The sequence below is a fragment of the Anabrus simplex genome, chromosome 5, assembly GCF_040414725.1.
Source record: "Anabrus simplex isolate iqAnaSimp1 chromosome 5, ASM4041472v1, whole genome shotgun sequence".
Taxonomy (NCBI): Eukaryota; Metazoa; Arthropoda; class Insecta; order Orthoptera; family Tettigoniidae; genus Anabrus; species Anabrus simplex.
The window spans coordinates 152,657,310-152,672,741 of record NC_090269.1 but is presented as its reverse complement, the minus strand read 5'-3'; the positions used below and the strand labels follow the sequence as shown (position 1 = coordinate 152,672,741).

At 37.3% G+C, this 15,432-nt stretch overlaps 1 protein-coding gene across 7 annotated transcripts in view; it reads left to right on the top strand.

The window, feature by feature from the left end:
* Positions 1-15,432, top strand: part of PAN3 (Poly(A) specific ribonuclease subunit PAN3) — a 257,273-nt gene that overhangs the window by 43,668 nt on the left and 198,173 nt on the right. For 6 of the 7 annotated variants that reach the window (XM_067148377.2, XM_067148376.2, XM_067148373.2 and 3 more), the window contains exon 2: positions 12,912-13,003. In XM_067148377.2, coding sequence (XP_067004478.1) covers positions 12,932-13,003 — 72 coding nt within the window. In that variant the 5' untranslated portion in view covers positions 12,912-12,931. Of the gene's footprint in view, positions 1-12,350; positions 12,760-12,911; positions 13,004-15,432 lie in introns of those variants that run through there. The other variant, XM_067148378.2, reaches the window with a different exon arrangement.

Here is a 15,432-nt window from a genome sequence, read left to right as displayed (position 1 = left end):
TAACAAGGTTATATTTTCTTTGCAAAATCAAGAAATAACAAGAATGGCAGGTACAGAGTAGCAAAGCCACTATTCAAGAATGTACAATTACAGAGTTACAGGATTTGGGCTCCGAGAGCCAGACACACAATTCTTGAGCAATTAGCCCAACTTTACGATATACAGAATTCAACAAAGGGGCAGAAGACCCCAATCATGCCCAGGAGCACTTGCTCCCAATTACACAGTAAAGCCTCCTCGAGGCACGCAGAACCAAATTTCAAAAAGAGCAAACTGCTCTCAACGTTCAAGCCTATCAAAGGCCACACCAAATTCCACCTTCAAGCTGTCCTCTAAGGACATAAACACAGGGGTAAAATACCCAACCTACTGAGGCCTATTAAGAGAGAAAAGGTTAATTACATGGCCTCTAAAATACCAATTTGAGAGGAGGCGATCTGCACTTCTAATACATTTGTTTAAAACCTACTTGGCACTAGGCCGTTAATGCAAGGGCTAATCCCATACTAAAGAGGTGACTTTTAGAAGGAAACAATTTACATTATGTTAAGGAAGAACCGGTTGAGACAATAAGTTCACCTCAATACAATATGAGTGGGAGCTCGAGAGGGTTAAGCACTCTCTATCCCAATATGTTGTTAAAACAGAAAGAATTGACACCGAGTGTCTTCACATTATTAAAGGAAAGTTACATGGAAAAGGCTTCGGACCTGCCCCGAGAGTTAAACTGCTGAGCTAGCAAGAAAAGAAGTTATTAAAAGGCCATTACCTTGTGGATGAACTGCTGCCCGAAGAAAGAGGCGCTTCCCGCCCCCTGCTACGTACTTTACACACTGAAAGATGTTACTGAAGTGGCGCGGAGACCCGAAAATCAGCAGTTTATATACTCTCGCGGAAAGTTCGAGGCGTTTCAGGAATGAGAACACCCTCCCACAAAAACTTTATTGGCTAGGGTTAAGCAACATATCCCCTTTGGAGAAGATACACCGGATTGGTCATAAATTAATTAAAGAAATTCGGGATTGGCTAGATTCAAAACAAGGGGAAAGAAAGGGTTATACAGCCAACTTAAACAATAACAGAAAGAAATTTAACAAGGAACAAACTTTTGAAATAAAAATTTCTCCAAAAAACAGTTCTTTCACTTCTCACTAGGGTGCACCATTGTAGTTCTTCAGTAGTGTCCTCTGGAAGAGAATGTTCACACTTCTTACTACAGGCAAAACAAAAATACATCGAAAACGACCCAGTTCAGAAACTTCAAAATTTCCAAGTAGTGACATCTTCTGAGAAACTTGAAAATTAATACAGTAGATAAAGTTCAGACTTCCTCCAGCAGAGGAGTTTCAACTGGCGCAAAGTTTGAATTAGCGGCGTGGAGGTGTACCGCCCGGTACAGGCATCAATTACAAAGACCTGCACAAGGTGAGCCGAACATGTCCCTATACACTCCCGCCACTAAAAGCCATAGGATAAGTAAATTAAAATAACTAAAACTACAATAAAGAAAAAATTAATTGAACTTACAGTAGAGTACTGTGTTGTTCTGTATTGAAAGCCTACATTATTCCATCAACGTAGAAGACAAAGAGTAATTTTCTATTTTATTCTGCTTTTTCACTTTAAATGGCATTTTTAACACTCATTCTTGAAGTAGCTTCAACACTAGAAGAATGTCACTCGTGGAGACTCCATTTTCTTCTGCCCAGGTAAAGGATATAGCAAAGAGATCAATGGTGGTATTATGAGGTATTGTTTGAAAAGCTGGTGTCACTTTCCCATCCCCCTCTTCCAACGTGGTCACATCCTCTATTCTGCCATTGTCTGTCAGTAACTGCTTGTTTTCCTGTTTGTCACCAGTCAGCCACTTGTTTAAGTTGTCTGTTGTCAAAACTGTCTTTGGAATTCAAAACCTCTTCATCAGGGTGAGCAGGGTACTTGTCCAAAATAAGCAGTTTTTTGTGGCAGTTTCTGTTTCTTAAGAAATGTTATGACTGTACAAACAGTTCATGAAACCATTTGACAAACACAGACTTAGTCGTCACCCTTTGCTTTGCTTTTTGTGGTCAGCAGGAAGTTTAACATTCTTAAGGGCCCTAGGTTTTTTTTTTTTTTTTTTTTTTTTTTTTTTTTTTTTTTTTTTGCCAGTCACTAACTTGTTCATCTTATGGGTACCACTTGCATTTGAACAAGGCATAAATGTGACCCTGTCCTTACCTATTTTTCATCCAGAGGCACTAGCTTCAGCACGGTGAACATAAGTTTTATTTTTTGTAAAAGTTACCTAAAAACAAACCACTCCAGTATTCTCCCTAGGACCTTTTTTATTGGGCACACCACCCTGCCATTTTTACAGACCGCCCAGCTAACATATCATAGATACGTGCTAGTTACATAATATTAATGCATATTTGAGCCAATGGGTGTTCCAAATTAAAACGTAAATACTCTAAAACGGTTTATTTAAATGATAAATCATTATTGTCAGCATAATTGCATCAGTTTAGCTTAACTATCACCTAGTGTTGTGCGCGAGCGATGTCTGGAATAGGGTGGAATCGTGTGCGAGCACTCGATTCCGCTTGACGTTTCAAACCCGTATGGTACTCCACAGCAACCGAGTGGTAAGCCCCGGTGTTACATGATTATGCATGAGCTGTAGAACACTAGAAGTTCAAAATACTCTGTTATGTCTCGTTCATGATAGTACCAAAATAGTTCAATTATGCAGTTAATGTTTACCTGCCTGATATTGTTAATGCCCAGAGGGGAATAAATTGAAATGTTATCATATTAAATTTTTACATAGTTTACCCCGCCCGGCTACTCATTCCTGCCACCCGGCTGACTAAAATTTCTGGGGAAAACCCTGCACTCTCATCTGGATTGTACACTTGGTCAGGTTCTTTGTATGGTTCCAGTTAGTTAACATCACATGACAGCTTTTACACTCGCCGTACCCAACAACCGAATACAAAATTCCAATTTTTCCAAGTAGCCCTCACTGGCCTGAAAGTCATCTTTATTCATAATTTTACGGTAGAAATATCTAGCTTTTTCCTTGAGGATGTCTGCAGAAATAGTGGCTACCTTCAATTTGAAGAAACTTGCCAGTTTTCAATATTTTACTCGCGTTTTTCATATTTTCATTTTTGTTAAAGAAAGCTTTTATCTCATCACTGTTCGTCATTATGTCGTGAATTGTAGCTCGACCAATACCATATTCCTTAGCGAGACTAACTAATGTGTCACTTTTTTCATGTATTTTTAAAATTGTTTTTTCTCCACAAGAGATAAAGTTTGTTTACACTGTGCAGACATTTTTAATTCACAGCGTTGCACGTACAAAAAAAAAAACCACTGATGAAATATTGCACGTTAGGAAGCGATTGTAGACTCGTACAGTCAGTATTCTGACATGGAACAGACTGATTGTGGGCGGATAATGCATAATGACCCCTCCCCTGTGGTCAATCTTCCTATTGAACTAGATGCATGTAACAATGATTCGTCTTTAATTCATGCCCAGTAGCTGCCTGTGTAAAAATGCTGAATTACTGGGAGGTCCGGATTATAGACGGAATACTGTCTTTTCATTTAGTTTAGCTTTCGTCTGTTCTTAGTTTCAGAGTGTCATTTTAATGGAAACTCAAACACTGGCCTACTGGGAGAGCCACTCCCGACTTCTAGGTTTTCAAGTCTGAAATTACTGGCGTATTCCACGGTGAAGCAATGACGTGAAGCTGCCTATTGTTGGACAAGACTCCTGGACCATTGCCAATCACTAGCTTGTACAATTTGGCAGGTATTCTCCTCGCAGTCTGGTCTAGCCATAGCTAGGCCGGAACATGGCGAGCAACTAGGTGGTCTAGCCATAGCTAGGCCGGAACACAGTCTACTTATATCCTTAGTTGTCCTGTCTCACTTTTGGATGTAAGGCTCTTCCACCTATAATGATATCCCTCTTCTTGAGTTTCATGATCATGTCTTAGAATGCCTCCTTTGTGCTTGAGTGAGTACACAGAACCATGGACCAAATACTGGAATAATTTAGATTTGGATAGAATATCAGGTTTACAAAATACCTGTACCCATATATAACCAGAATTGAGGAAATCGTTTTTGTACGTTCAGTAAGAGCATTTTCATACTGATATGTAAAGGTTACATTACCATTAAAGACTGCAGGCAAATACGATCATAAAGAAATTGAATTCATACATTAGAATATAAATTATGGAGAGAGAGATTCCAGAGTAAAAGTTCACGAGCATGGGTCACACTAGCGAGCCTAGTCGCACTGAGCAGAGTTGAAAACAAAACACTAAAAACAAAAAAGATCCTGAATATCAAATAAGGAAAATAAATGTTCGTCATTGAAGTACATACTTTCTTCCCATTTTTCCAACTTAAGCAGTGATATATTAGAAGACTAGCTGATGTACCCGTGCTTCGCTACGGGATTCTCAGAAAGACTGACTTTGTGGTTTTCCTAACTGAAATCAACATAGGTCATTCCAAAAACGTAAGTATGAATGTAGCAATTAAAAGCAATGCTATCATATAAAATACTCGATCAAATGGAAAGCCGTATGTTTTATCACTTTTAACGAACAGTGCTGCGGTTAGACTGCGGTGCCAATCTAATAGTCCAAAGTTCCAGAGCTGGGATGACCAGGCTGCAGATTGCCATGAACACTCATCTGCCATTATTCTGTTAAATATGCACACTGTTCATTCCAATCAGTGCCTCAGAGTAGAGATTGAATAGCCCGAATGCTATGATGATCCAGTGTGTTACGTACCAGTAGTATCAGAAAATTTATAAACCAGGGGAATGACATGCTAAAGAAGAAAGTTATCTAACTCCCCAGCTACTTCCCATCAATATTCAGGCAGGCTGTTACACTCTGTACGACTGGGCGAGGTGACTGTGTGGTTAGCGGTACGCAGCTGTGAGCTTGCATCCGAGAGATAGTGGATTCGAACCCCATTGCCGGCAGTGCTGAAGATGGTATTCTGTGGTTTCCCACTTTCACACCAGTCACCTTAATTAAGGCCTAAGGCACTCCTAGCCCTTTCCTATCCCATTGTCGCCATAAAATCTATGTCGGTGCGACGTAAATCAAATAAAAAGTACTCTGTATGCAGCAGTAATCCTGTCTACCGGAGATGAGGGGCAACAGAAGACACAAAGCACATCACAACAAACAATGGTCAATGTAATGGTATTGTTGATCAATGTTATGAGCTTTCTATATTGTAGGCCTTCACATTTAGTTTTCCTTCAACTCTGTGATTTGTAAAATATTTTATACCGTAAACTGTAGTTTCTTATTCTCCAAATTTACATACCGATTTTCATTAAATACTGTTTACCCATTTTTCTCGTTACTCGGTGCTGATATGGACTTTGTAACAAAAATCCAAATTCATGACTATCTTTGTGATCATAGCCAGTACGGTAACAATGTAGAAGACATGAATAATAGGAAATGTAATACTGTATAACCTTAGTTATGTAGCATTCATCGATTACACCTCTAATAAGAAATATTTGAGAATTACATTTTAGGCCTTCCACTAAACTACCATTTCACTCAGCGTGAATAAAATAATTTACAGCCTAGACTATAGCAACTTATTTCCAGACTTTACATACCAATTTTCATCAAGATAGGACTACTAATAATATTTGAGAATTAAATTTTAGGCCTTCCCCTAAACTACCATTTTTCTCAGCTTGAATACAATTATTGATAGCCTAGATTGTAGCAACTTATTCTCCAACTTTGCATATCCATTTTCTTTAAAATACGACCACTTATAACATAAATAGTTGAGAATTCAATTTTAGGTCTTCCCCTAAACTACCATTTCACTCGGCGTGAGTAAAATGATTTATAGCCCAGATTGTAGAGGCTCATCCCCCGACTTCACATACCGATTTTCATTAGACCACTAATAACATAAATAGTTGAGAATTCAATTTTAGGCCTTCCCCTAAACTACCATTTCACTCAGCATGAGTAAAATGATTTATAGCCTAGATTGTAGAGGCTCATCCCCCGACTTCACATACCGATTTTCATTAAATTCTCTTCAACCGTTTTCTCGTGATGCGTGTACATACATACAGACAGGAAGACAGACAGACAGACAGAAATTACGGAAAAGCAAAAAGTGCATTTTCTTGTTACTATGGACATGACTGATACAGAAATACCATTATTTTTCAAATTCTTAGCAATGTACAGACAAAACTCTTATTTTATATATATAGATATCTTGTTAATCAGGACTAATCCACAATAAGTGTTGTCTGGTTATCATGGGACTCCAGAATACATGCATACGACATTCAGCCAAGCCGTCCTGATGAGGTTGTGTAGGCACATGAAAGCAAATGAAAATGGAGGCACTAGATCTTTCCACTGGTTTGTGTGGATGGAATTGTCCTGAACTCGTCTGATGTATGTGTGCTGCTCAAATTCCGCCTATGATTGCCCTAGAAATAAATTAGTTCATATAAGGCTCGCATTAATGTTGTTATATTCTCAGTAATTATCTATTGTAGATACAACAGAGCATAGATTCACCCAATGCATAGCACAGATAAACTGTGATATGCAGGAATTCTATTATTATTATTATTATTATTATTATTATTATTATTATACCGGGAGGTACACCTCAACTCCGCTCATTCAAAATAAGCGCCTTGATAAACTCCTCAATCGATCAAAAGGTGAAACTGATATATGAAGTTGGAACTTTAATCAGATCTCACCACTGAAATATGAAGTAATTGTGTTATTGTGAAGTTACCTAAACTGATTGAATTTCTCCTTGTTTTGTTTGGCTATACATCAAGAAGTCTGGACATTTTTCCACAGATCTCGCTACCAAAAAACTCTGATCACTCTGACCACTCTGTTGCAAGGTGGAAGAATTTATAACTTAAAGTAGTTTCGTATTCCTAGATTTTCCATAACTGAATCTATGTTCATTTATTTTTGGGTTGGCAACACTTCTCTTTCATTCCGCCAGTTTTGAATCTAGCCAATCAGGAATTTTTGTAATTAATTTTCAACCAGTCCTGCACTTCTTGTTCACTTTGACTTAACCAATAAAAATTGAGAGGGTGTGTCCGGATTAATCCTGATTTCTCTCTAACCTTCCCTGAGGGTATATAAACTGCGGCTTTTCAGGGTACCTTGTCAATTGATCGCCGTCTTTCTAAGTGTGTGTGTTAAGGCAGGAGGCTTCGGCCGGCAGAACATCTACAAGGTGAATGGCCACATGAATTCTCTTTTCTGTAGCTACCTCTGCAGCTTTATCCGAGGGGAAGGTCCGAATCCTGAATTATGTAACAAATTTTTCTATAATGTAAATCTTCTTTCGGCTAATGTAAAAATTTCATAAAGTTTTAACTGTAAATTGGGGATAGAGAGTGAGTTACCCTCTCGAACTCCCCTTCATCTTGGTTTGAAGTGACTCCGTTTTTGCAACCTTTCTTTCCTGTAATGAATTACAGTTATTTCCATGCAAGCCACCTGGGTAGTTTGGGACTAGCCCCAGTTTCATCGGCAGAGAGCCCTGTAGGTTTTAATTTTTCATTATCTGAGAGCGCTGTGTACGCCTCCGTTCAGTTTGTGTTCGGGCCATTTATTTAACCTGTTCTTTTCTGCAAAGAAAAAGGTTGGGTACTAGATACCTCTGTGTAATACTATTTCTATTTGTAATTTGTGCCTTGAGAGGCCAGAGAGTGTTAGATTTTGATGTAATGTTGCCTCGCGTAGGCTGGAAGAAACTGAGAGCCTGTTAGCTCTTTTCAAGGTTTTGTAATAATGAAGAGTGCCTCTGGAAGGCTAGATATTGTAATTTAGGGAGCAAGTGCTCTTGAATTAGGGGATTTCTGCCCTTGACTAAATTATTCCTCATTTTGAATTGTAAATTTGAGCTGGTAGCTCAGGAATTGTAAAACTAGGGGCTTGAAGCCCAACATTGTTTAAGTTCTGAATATTAGATTTTTCCAAGTCTTGTTTCAAGATTGCTAATTGTACCTGCCGTTGTTGTTATTTGTTAATTTTTGAAATTCTAAAGAAATATAACCTTTGTTAAAGTTTTAATTCAATTCTTGATGTTGTAGTTAGACCCATTCAAGCCCACACCTTCTTTTACCTCTCTCTGCATTCCACAAATACCTCGGAACAATTATTATTATTATTATTATTATTAGTATTATTATTATTAACCAATATAATATACAAACCTTCACAACATGCAATCACTTGTTTATTATACATCTGGATGTGTTTGATGTTCGCTGATATTCAAAGTACCGGTATATGGGGCTTGTCTTCTGTCCATTTTAATTTGCTCACCACACAACAGGTGTTATGACAGCAGCCGACTACAGATTGCTGTATGCCCCTACTACATGATGAAACGTCAGACTACACAGGTCAGTGCTTACCTCAACAAAACATCAAGTAGCAGATCATATGAACTTAATTATTAGGCCTATCAGAACTACTTAAATTCCTCCTTAAGTATTCAGGTTTTATGCCTTCTTGGATGTGTTTACCAGTATTATACCAGTATGTCATTCATGTACGTCTATTGGTATGCACGTCCTATTATGGCATAATACCGGTATTAACAATGTGTGGTTTCCTGTAGCGGTATTGGCGAATACTGAAATAATACTGGTATTTTACCAATATTTTCTCTAGCAGTATGGTTTCTGCATCATTATGAATGATCATTTCTCCAGATGTCCTTCTCCATAGTGGAATGGTTTTCATTGTTAGCTGCCATCCTCGGAAACCAGACTTTGACTCCTGGTAAGCCTATGCGCATTTTTTTCCGGCAATCACTCTAATCCATCTGCTGTATTGTTATTGTGCTTCCTTGAAAATGTTATTAAGATTGGGTAATTTTTGTAAATGCGATGGTTTTTTTTTTTTTTTTTTTTTTTTTTAAGGCATCTCCAGTTGGTAGTAACTCGCGATGAGCCAAAAACAAACAATACTGGTTGATGTGAGGTTATGTGATTATTGTAGGCCTAGTTGGTTTTGACTTGTGGAGAGCATTAAAGTGAGTTTTTGTGTTAAAAATGGAAGTGAGTGGTGGTGATAACAGTATTTTTAAGAAATGACGTAAGTTATACAGCAATAATACTAACATAAAACATGAAACTGTTAAAATAAGAAGGGCTGAAGGACAAAGTTATGTCAATAGTTCTGGCAAGACAGTTGGAAGAAAGCTAGTTTTAAATGTTACTGAGTGCTGTAAAGAATGTTTCAAGCATTTCTCAATTAAAACAAAGGAAGAGCTCTTTGGAAACCTCTGCAACAGCCAGGATAAAGGTATACAAGATTCTTTTCTATAAAAGTGTATGTCGCAAGCAACTGCAAAATCCGCTAAACTTGATCGGGGGGGGGGAAGATAAATCGTTTGGTCTTATAAGCTGAGCTATGATGATTTTGGAATTAAAACCTGTCAAATGATAATTTGAAAACTATTTTAAATATCAGAGAAAAAGAATACAAGTTATTCAAACAAAACTCGCTTGCATTGAAGACCTAAGAGATCGTAAAGACAGCCAGTGTGATGATAGGCCCCATAAATTAAAACCAAATGTAATGACTCTGATGAAAAGTCATTTGGAATCAATCCCTCATGATGAAAGCCATTATTGTGCCCACAAAACACCACTTGGAATATTTTGACAATCCTCAGCTGAAAGCTTTGTACTTGCTTTTTAAAGACTACTATACATTGCATACAAATGAACAACTTAAAAAGGAATATCCTCATTATTTCAAAGAGGCTCAAAAATTATTACTTTCCTGTAAGGTCACAAAAAACTGACATTTATGACTTACGTGCAGAATACAAGAAAAATCCTGCAAGAGACCTCAGTGACCGTTGTCGAGTAGCATATGCCAATCACATCAGAAAGTGTGAGAAAAGGCACGAATTAAAGGCAGCGTGTATAAATAAAAGTTACCCATTTTTCTTAGTGTACGAGTTTGATTACGCACGAAACTATTCAGTTCCTTGTTTAAATGTTAACTCACAATTCTATAAGAGATAACTGTGAATGTATGCAGTTAACGTACACATTTATAATGACGATTCCTTTTTTATTGCTTCTTGGAGACCCAAGGTGCCAAAAACTCTAACCCTGCTGTGTCATTTTTAAATGATTTTCCCCTGAAAAACTTTAAGACAAGTCCAGATTTCCCCTGACACAGTGTGATGGACATCGTGTATGGAGACGCCATGGTGAGAAGTACATGCCAAATGTTGTCCAGGAAGACGACAGATTCGGACAAGATTCTGTGATGGTGTGGAGTGGCATCAGTATTGATGGCCGTACGGATCTTGTCGTCGTCCATGGTAATCTTACCACTGCGGGGCACATCGAGCAGATACTGCTGCAGCATGTGTTGGTAGCTGCATACGGTGTTGGCTCTGAATTTGTACTCATGCATGACAATGCCAGAGCTCTTGTAGTGCGCGTCACCAGAGCTGTTTTGTGAGAACTGGACATTCAAGAGATGGAATGGCCAGCAGTGAGTCCCGACCTTAATCCCATCGAGCATGTGTGGGATAGGCTTGACAGAAGTGTTCGTGGGCGTCCTGTTCCACCACAGACTCTTTAAGACCTCGAACAGGCTCTCATTGAAGAATGAGACCTGATATCACAATATGACCTCCGTCAACTTATACGGAGCATGCCACGTAGGTGCCGAGCTGTGATAAGTGCTCGTGGAGGACATACACCATACTGAAGCTCTCCAGCTGTGATAAAAATCCATCCTGGAAGACTGTTATCACTTTGTTTTCACCCCTATTTGGACATTTCCGTTTGTATTCTAAAAATAAATGCGGATCCATTGATGTTCTTTTGTATACTTCAACGGTAAAGAATAAAGGTTTAGTTGGTAATGTACCTGGGTGTGAGGTATTGTTTTGTGGAGCATGGCATACATTCAAAAACATGTTCCCCTATTTTTGTTTAACTGTGTATTAATCGCTGCCATTAAAAAAAAGTAAATAGTCTTGTATAGGCGAGATGTATCATCCTGTAGTTCAGACGTGATTGAGCAAGAAAAACAACACTTATCTGTTATACAATGTTAAAAAGTAATTAGCAAATACAGTAGAGTCTCATTAATCCGAACTAATTGGGATCGGAGTCTGTTCGGATTACAAAATTTTCGGATTAACCGGAAACTATTTTCTAATAATAATGTTATTGTTTTTACGTCCCGCTAACTACTTTTACGGTTTCCAGAGACGCCTAGGTGCCGGTATTTTTTCCCCGCAGGATTTCTTCTACGTGCCAGTAAATCTACTTACACGAGGCTGACTTATTTGAGCACCTTCAAATACCACCGGACTGAGCAAGGACCGAATGACATTAGCGAGTGGATGGAAGCTGACTGTCATCAATTACAAACATACCAAGAAATTATAGCTATGGTGGAGAAAAATCTGGAGTTGATGAGGAACAGAATGACAACAAAGAAGACCACAATGAACAACTAGTGTCACATTCAGATGCTGCGGCCGCCTTAGAACTTGCCGTACACTATGTCGAGCAACACTCCGCTGCTACGCCCACCGATTTGATGTAAATGAGACGCTGGTTTGATACTGCATCTTCGAGTAGGTTCCAATCACTATGGCAAAAGAAACTAAATGACCAGTGATTGATGGTTTATGGTGTGTAATTATGTTTACATTAAGTTATTCTAGTAAAATATAACTAATAAAATGCAAGTAAATCTTCATTCTATAATATGTTCTTTCATTTCAATAAGGAGAATTTTTTTTAAAAAATGGAATATTTCAGTTCGGATTAACGGGAGTCTAGTGTATACTTTCAGATCAATATTTTGAAATAAAACGTGGTTTGTCTTGAAGCAATTCCCTCCAAGAGTGTTTATGCAAACATTTATAAATTCTGCCCTGCAGTTTGGATGTGTTGTCATTTCAGAAGATAAACGGCATTATTTCATTTCTTTGATGATTGAGCTATATATGTTGTGTTAACATTGAATAATATAGGCAAGTTGGTCCAAAGAATTCAAGTTATGCTCTGAAGAAGCCGTTAAAATTTGGCAGTAGTATTGACTGAATGTTGGCTTTATTTATATTATTACTGGATTTTCTAAGGTTGCAACTCTTCTTTCCTTCAGGATGGAGTTTCTTTGCATTTGTTCTTGCTATAATCAGTATTTCCCTTGACTGAGGGAAACACTTAAGCACAATATAGTCTAGAAACTCATGCAAAGCGTGTATGGTACCAGATAGGAGGGGATAGGATGACAGTATCCACCTATTTTGAAGTTGAAATATTTAGCAATATCTACAATTTCATAAATTCCTCTCTTTGTTATAACTTGATGAATTCTTTAAGTATTCTTAGCAGCCAATCTGATAGCCTAATATTGTCTTTGTTTAAATGCCTGTTGGAGCTTCATTGGTTTCCTGGCAGGGTTTAGGTTTCACAAAAGATGCAGAATGATCAATATCACCTAACTGTCCCATGTTATGGTATTTGAAAATGCTTAAAAGCATGTGAACTGTTCATGTTGATTTACTGGTACATAAACAGTCCCTTCTTATTCCAGCCTAATAATAGTTGAAGGGGGCCGATGACCTAGATGCTAGGCCTCTTTAAACAACAAGCATCATCATCATCATCATAGTTGAAGGGAACAAGTCTTCCATGGTCAGGTACACAATCTCTCTCTCTGTGTGTGCGTGTGTGTGTGTGTGTGCGTGTGCGCGTGCGTGTGTGTCTGAGAGAGAGAGAGAGAGAGAGAGAGAGAGAGAGAGAGAGAGAGAGAGTATTAGGAAGTATGCTGATATCCCTCTTTTCTTTTCAGATTCTTCATGCGAGGACAGAATGGATCCAATTTATTTATCATACTCTCAAGCGAATGGTGTGCCCCAAGAGTCCAAGCTAGCTACATACATGGTGAGCAGTTCAGTTTCTTTCAATCATAGCAGCATCTACAAGTAAGGGAGTAAATGGACAATGTTGTGCATCAACCGGCTAAGTGACAATTACATGTAACCAATCTCATGATTAGATTTGCTATAATATGCTTACAATATTGTGATTTTTTATATGCCACCTTTTCAATACAATTGGTTTTATGTTGTTAGATCATAATGCTACAACACTGTTTTATAGGGACATGTTTCGCTTGAATTTCAAGCATCCTCAGCCTATATAATCATCTCAAGACCTGTCGTATTTGATTAGTTTTGACAAATTTGTGCTTAATTATAATTCTAACAATAAAGTAATAAAATATATAAACGTAGGAATTTATGAACACATTAATAGTTTAACAATATGAATGACTATACTAAAATTGGAATAACCATTAATTCTAAAGATATTGACATCCAAAACACAGTGTCTTCAAATGTTGAAAATTTGGCTAAAATTGTTTTCTCAAAGTTCTAGTTTATTAAAAATAATTGTAATTTGACTTCTATGTTAAAACTTGAGTCGTAATTATAGTTAAAACTTATTGGTGTCTTAAGATTAAAATCTTGGATCCGTTTGGAATTCAGCTTCATGTTTTAATTTTGAAGCTTGCTACTGTAATTTAATGTAGTTTTGGGCAGTAAAATGTTGAATTAGTTAGTTTCATCGAACTAGTCTTGTTTTTACGATCAGATTTTCCATTGGTAGTAGTTTGTATTTATGAGGTATTTAGTCAAAAGGGCGTACCTTAAAACATAATAAATATTCTGCAATGAGTAACCAAATGAAAGAAACCGGCCGTCAATATATCTCAATAGACAAAGACCTCACAATAATCAAAAGGATTGAAAAGGGGAAGCTAATGATGGAGTTTGAAAATATATATATTTATTTGGACCAATATTTCAATAAGGAAAAAAACCTGAATGACGCGATTGATATAAAAAGTCCGTTAATAGAGCAATTGCCAGTATTATTACAAACTTTCAAATCAGATAATAGTAAATTCTTTAAGATATTTAATCTGAAAACTCCCACCACAGAAACTACTTCGACAACACATAAAGATTCCCCTCCATACAACATGCCAAGGCCCAACGCCTGCAGTCTCCTCCCCTACCCCCACCCCGACAACAGATAAGGACTCCTCACCACATAATACGCCAATGTCTAACGCCCCGCCTAATATTTCTTCCCCTAAATCCCCTACCCGTCCTCCACAACAGCTTTTCCATACGTATAACACAAGGAGTAGAACCACAACAGATAAGTCACCGTAATGTAACAAAGTCCACAAGGTTTCGTAGTAGCAGTCAAAGAGGTTAGTGAATACATACCATCAGATCACTGTAAAAGCACAATAACACACAACATTATTCACATAAATTTCCTTTGTTACAGACGCACCATCATTCAAATATTATGAAAGAAACAAATCAACTCCAAGATTTTGGGTTAACGTCCGTTTTGACTAAATACCTCATAAATACAAACTACTACCAATGGAAAATCTGATCATAAAAACAAGACTAGTTCGATGAAACTAACTAATTCAACATTTTACTGCCCAAAACTGATAAATTACAGTAGCAAGCCTCAAAATTAAAACAAGAAGCTGAATTCCAAACGGATCCAAGATTTTAATCTTAAGACACCAATAAGTTTTAACTATAATTACGACTCAAGTTTTAACATAGAAGTCAAATTACAATTGTTTTTAATAAACTAGAACTTTGAGAAAACAATTTTAGCCAAATTTTCAACATTTGAAGACACTGTGTTTTGGATGTCAATATCTTTAGAATTAATGGTTATTCCAATTTTAGTATAGTCATTCATATTGTTAAACTATTAATGTATTCATAAATTCCTACGTTTATATATTTTATTACTTTATTGTTAGAATTATAATTCAGCACAAATTTGTCAAAACTAATCAAATACGACAGGTCTTAACCTTGAGATGATTATATAGGCTGAGGATGCTTGAAATTCAAGCGAAACATGTCCCTATAAAACAGTGTTGTAGCATTATGATCTAACAACATAAAACCAATTGTATTAAAAAGGTGGGATATAAAAAATCATAATATTGTAAGCATAAGTGACAATTTTCAAAAATCATAATACTGGTACCATCCATCGCCTAAAGATTCCATCTAACTGCTCGAGTGCTCATAGAGCTCAGTTTGAATTTAAACAGCTGTAACGGAAGAAAAACATAAGCGCCACTATCATAATACAATGTTAAAAGTTATGCATCAACCGTCTTATTCAAAGAATTGATTCGCCCAGTGGTATTTGGTGTTCTGTAACATCCTCCCATACATCACAGATATGTAGTACAAGTTACTACTATAGGGCCGACAGTGCATTATCATTAGTTGATGCTTGTTTTTACTGTATCA